General features: G+C 44.1%; 1 protein-coding gene across 1 annotated transcript; it reads right to left on the reverse strand.

Moving 5' to 3' along the window:
* Positions 1-570: 570 nt before the first annotated feature.
* Positions 571-3,895, reverse strand: LOC119296102. Its single transcript, XM_037574499.1, has 5 exons — positions 3,607-3,895; positions 3,174-3,253; positions 2,170-2,370; positions 1,338-1,393; positions 571-1,138 (listed from the first exon to the last, which is right to left on the reverse strand). Exons 1-5 carry the CDS (start codon positions 3,707-3,709, stop codon positions 736-738), a joined length of 843 nt encoding a protein of 280 aa, XP_037430396.1. The 5' UTR covers positions 3,710-3,895; the 3' UTR covers positions 571-735.
* Positions 3,896-5,431: the final 1,536 nt, after the last annotated feature.

Consider the following 5,431-nt stretch of genomic DNA (forward strand, 5'->3'; position numbering starts at 1 on the left):
GTGCGGGGCGGTCGAGTGGTGATGAGGTGACCAACCGGGTGGCGACGCACGGGGCGGCCGAGTGGTGATGAGGTAACCAACCGAGTGGCGACGTGCGGGGCGACCGAGTTGTGATGAGGTGACCAAGCGAGTGGCGACGCGCGGGGTGGCCGAGTGGTGATGAGGTGACCAACCGAGTGGCGACACGCGGGATGGCCGAGTGGTGATGATGTGACCAACCGAGTCGCAACGCGCGGAGCGGCCGAGTGGTGATGAGGTGACCAACCGAGCACTACTACGAAAAAGGCTACTAGCAATGCGGGTAAAATGGCTACTAGCAGGGCGGGTACCCGCGCTACTAGTATCACGCTACAGCTAATAGTTAGTAGTAGCGTGGGTTCAACCCGCGCTACTACTAACAAAGTTAGTAGTAGCGCATTTCCACCCATGCTACTACTATTATGAACCCGCGCTACTACTAATGAAATAGTAGTAGCGTGTTTATAATACCAACGCTACTAGTATCCTAAATACCAGTAGCATGCAAATTTGTCCCCACACCACTACTAACGAATTAGGAATTAAAAAAAATTGACAAATTCCATTTCATGCATACAATTCAAGAAAACACAATAGTGATGGAAATGTCGTTATTCCTGATTATACTATTACACTGTTGCCATATCTACAATCATACAGTTCCTCATTCTAACATCCTCACTCCAATAATAAGAAAAATGAAAAGTAAAAATTGCGTTAATCTCCCAATGTAATGTCCTTATTGACGTTGGGATCTGAGCGGCTGAAGGGGGCGAACAAGCGGACATTGCCTTCGTCGACATCGAGGAAGATCGCGATGAGGGGCGCTAGGTGGAGGGCGTGGAAGAGGTTGCAAAAGGAGCGAGAGGAGCGGACGGCGCCAAGCCACGAGCGGCAAGTGAGCGTGGAGCGGACGAGGGCCGGCAGGCTCGGCAGGCGGAGGAAGATCTCAAGGAGCTGGTCTTGGCCGAGCAAGGATATGGTGGTGGTTCCGTCGGCGGCGGTAGCTAGGGTAGTGGTAGTGGCCGTGGAGGGAATCGACGGAGGTTTCGCCGCTGGAGCATCCGGCGGCGGCAGCAACAGCTCGCTGCTCATAGCTCGAGAGTCTCCAAGTGTTAACCTGCAGAAGAGGGGGGGAAATGGCAAGATGAGATAGTGTTCATATTATTAGGAAGCAGTAGGCCATTGTAGCTCACATAAACGGATCTGCTACTATGCAGAACACAAGCACCTGTTATAGACCTGTTTGCAGTAGGAGCAAATGGAACTGAAACACAAGTAGGACATGAACAAGCAGCGAAAAGAAATAGAAGGATGACCTTGTGTGGTGGCCGAGGTGCAGAAGGGTGTCCTCCTGGTCAGCTCGGGCATCCTCCTGCACCAAATCGAACAGAAAAATTTTGAAGCATGTTGAATAACTAAAAATACATGTATATAATTTAGAAGCAACAAAAGCACATATATCTCCTGTTTTCTTCCTCAAAGTGTGCATATAGATAGGTTAGATTTTAGATATGTTAAGCAGGGGCAAGAGTTTTCCGTCAATCAACCTGCCGCAATAGTACTAACTAGACTAGTCAGGTTCGAATTCGATAGCAAGGAAATGAACACAAGAAGCAGCAGCAACTCAAAATTTTGCAGCTTCATTCAGTTGACAGATAGCAGCAGTGTGGTGCGCTTTGCTAACATCTTGAGAAATCCAACTAGACCAATCGGCAAACTAAATTATAGTGAATTTTTGTGGGAGCAAGCAAAATAATTAATTAGCAAACAATGCAGTCAGTGTCCATCTTATTCAACATAGTCTGACCAAGCAGCAAAAATTCAGTAAAGCATGTATGTATGTAGATTCAGACTAGAAGAACCTTGACATTAACATTGAACTGCTACTGCTCACCCATAGAGAGAATATCTGAAGTTGATTTCAAATACCATGGTTTCTCAAAAACAAGTTGAAGTTTATTTAAAATAGGTCGTGTAATAGCTACCATACATACATAGATATACTACAGAGAGCACATTGATTCTGCTCCTACTAATTATTCTCATTTTTTACCATTCACCACAAGTTCAATTAAAGCACAAAAGGCTAGTATAAGTTTTTCTCTTGTAATGCTTCAATTCCATGAACTAAAAAATAGAAAATAATACCTCTGTATAGGCCATGTCATGATAGGAGAAGATGCAATAAACAATTATGGAAGACATCAATGGCCAATTCTTGAATAAGCTCTTCTTGGTATCTACACTGGCACTTCCTTCGACCTTTTCTTGCGGATCAATCAGATGGGCCTCCACAGCTTCAACACTTTGTTTGCCATCTTCACTGGCTTTATGCTTGTGTAATGTTTCCTGGAATATGTTTCAAGATATATTACAACAAATAGGGGAATAATCAACATTAACTACAAAGAGCATCATCTTTTCTACAGTATCATGTCAGATTCAATGTACTCTTTACTCCTGCCACTAGTTACGGCAAGGAAAGAACAGAAAAGAGTCATGGACTTGGTTGTAGAACCACATTCAGAAAATGTCGGAGGTCAATTATATTATATATGGCCTCCGAACAAGACATTAGAAAATATTTGGTTCTAAGATTGCCCAGAAAAGTATGCGAAGAAGGTACAGCAGGACATCTTTATAAATATAGAACATATGTGTTCAGGCCGACAATATAAGGTTTTCTACGGGCCTCATGAAGAGGCGAAAACATAGCAAATGTAATTACGAAGGGGCAATTAGACTGACTGCATAACCAAGGAAGCTAACACCATTGAAATATCACATACCGGCATCCATAGGCAACCTATCAGAACAGCGGCAGCAAAGACTGATGTGCATAAGCATGATAAGAAGTACAGGAACCTGACAAGTTTCACCAAAAGTAAGTATCTGCAGAACAATTATCTAGGATATTCTAATTTAGCAACACAAAAGGATACCTTCCAAAGAATGAGTCAGGCGAAAAGATATTTGGAGATACTTAAGAGCAAGCAGATAGCCTGGAGTATTTGATTTTTTGTCATTTTTGTGCCAGAAACCTGCTGATTGCTTTCTGAGTACTCTTACAAATTACACCTAATAAGTTGCAAATAATTTAACCAGGTATAATCCGTAACGGCGAGAAAAGAAGACGGGTGGGCACATCTTACTGCTTTCACGCAGATGGAGTTGCTGAGCTTATTCCTCCGGGACTGCGAACCCGAGATGGATGGTTCTCCCCAGCTTTGCCCTACACAAAATATTATAAGTTCTGCATGAGCTTCGGCAAACAAAAACTATACTAGCAGTAAGCACCATCTCCTACTATTAAATCACAGTAAAAACGACCATCTCCTTAGTACGTAGGGTAATCTTCTCCACGGAAACATCCACGGACGAATACTTATTCTTGACACGGACCGGGGGTGCAATCTTTTCAGAAGTATGAAGTCATAACACAGAAATCCTACAATTTGACTGAATGCACATGCAAGTATGCAGTCACAAAATGGCAGCCAGCAATTTCTGTCCTGGCGGCAGCTATTGGATAAGATAGGCAGAGCAAAGGTGGCACGATGAATGGATGAGAAGAGCGGCGCCAACCTGGTTCTCCCGCCGTACGCTGGCGCGTCGCGGGATGCACGACAAGCGAACTCGCCACGGACATTATGGCGAGCGGAAGCATGGCGGCCCGCGGCGTCGACATTGCCGGGCGGGTGGGGGTGACGCCGCGACGACGGCGGCGTGCGGAGGGCAGGGCGGCCGCGGGAGAGGCGAAGCGGGGGCTGCCGCGGTGGGACGGGACGGGGGAGGCGAGGTCACGGAAGAAGGGCGACTGGCTCGGAGGTGGAGGTGGAGGGGATCTGGATCGGAGGTGAATTCCGGGGGTGGGTTGAGTGGGACCACGATTGGTGGGGCGGGGTGGATCGGGGGATCGGGCTGGGGTGGACACGCTTGGTAGTAACGTGGAGGTCTTACCTGCGCTACTACTACTTACTAGTAGAGTGCCCGTGCGTTGCCACGGGCTCTTGAAGAAGTTTACAAGAAATACATGTTAAATTGGTCTTACACCATCTGTATAAAAACATATCATCTTTCAAAAAACATATCATCTCCAATTTCCACAAACAAGGTTTTCTTGGGGACAGACATGATTGATTTGATGACTGAAATATCTCTAGGGGTACAAACATACTTTGTCGACATCATAAAAAAGTGAGTACAAACATGTATCTCTTGTAAACTAAAAATATTTCTTGTAAATAATAATATACAATAATATACATGTCTCCTATATTATGAAAAAACAATAATATACAAAAAATATACCTTTAGTATTTTCATGTAGAATATACATACAGAGGAAGGTTAGCTTTATTCACCTCTTCTCGTGGTGTTTCAATATGGTCTGTCTTTGTTACATCAGTGCATATGTCGGAACCCATCACTTTGTATTTACGATGAAATATATATGATGAAATATAAATGATATTTTCTACTGCATAGTATAATCATATATAATATCTGAAAAAATAAAAGTGAAACTAACACAACTGTTTTCTCTATAAAAAACATATTTGACATTATTAGGAAAATATGTTGGTTAAATCATTGTACTAACACAAAATTCGGGGAAAACAACAAACCGTAATGTTCATATATAAGTAAATTGTCATATGAAAATTATTTAAATTATTTATATAGGCCATGGTAAATTGTCCAACAAAAGAAAAAAACATGCAAATAAACCTTCTTCAACCAAGTATACTTGTTTTTTCTCTCAATTTATTGTGATACCCTTAGTATATGAAAGGTAAGTATAAAAAATATTTAATTTTATAATTGTCATATGAACCATATACTTTTTTATTGTTTCTGTGAGGTATGTATACTTTTAATATCTATGTTTTTTTATCATAAATTCCTACACATGCGAGTCTAGCATTTCTATCGTTGAGCAAATTTTGCACACAAGGCCCAAATAAGCTATCCACCACGGTCCAACCAGCACCCGAACTTAGCCCCCTAAAAAAAACTATAAAAGAAATTACCTTGTCCATAGTATATTTTTTTGAGGGATTACAGTATACCTGGACAAATGGGCCGGCCTGACACGGCCAGGATTACACGGGCCAGGCACGACACTTCTTGGCGAGGCACTCGTGCTGGCCTCCCCGGCCCAGGCACGGCAAAGTTGCCTCACGCGCCGGCTCGACGGCCCACCTGGCACGCTTGCCTCTGGGCTCACTCGCCACCCCTCGCCTTTTCCCCTCTCCCGCCCGCATCCCAACCCTAACCCCACTCACTCACCACTCTCCCTCCACTCAGTCACTTCCTCTCCCACTTTTCCCTCCCCCGCCACATCGCCGTGTGCCCCGACGAGCCGGCGCCCTAATAGAATGCCAGTGCGTTGCCACGGGCATTTTAA

Source organism: Triticum dicoccoides, chromosome 4B (assembly GCF_002162155.2).
Source record: "Triticum dicoccoides isolate Atlit2015 ecotype Zavitan chromosome 4B, WEW_v2.0, whole genome shotgun sequence".
NCBI lineage: Eukaryota > Viridiplantae > Streptophyta > Magnoliopsida > Poales > Poaceae > Triticum > Triticum dicoccoides.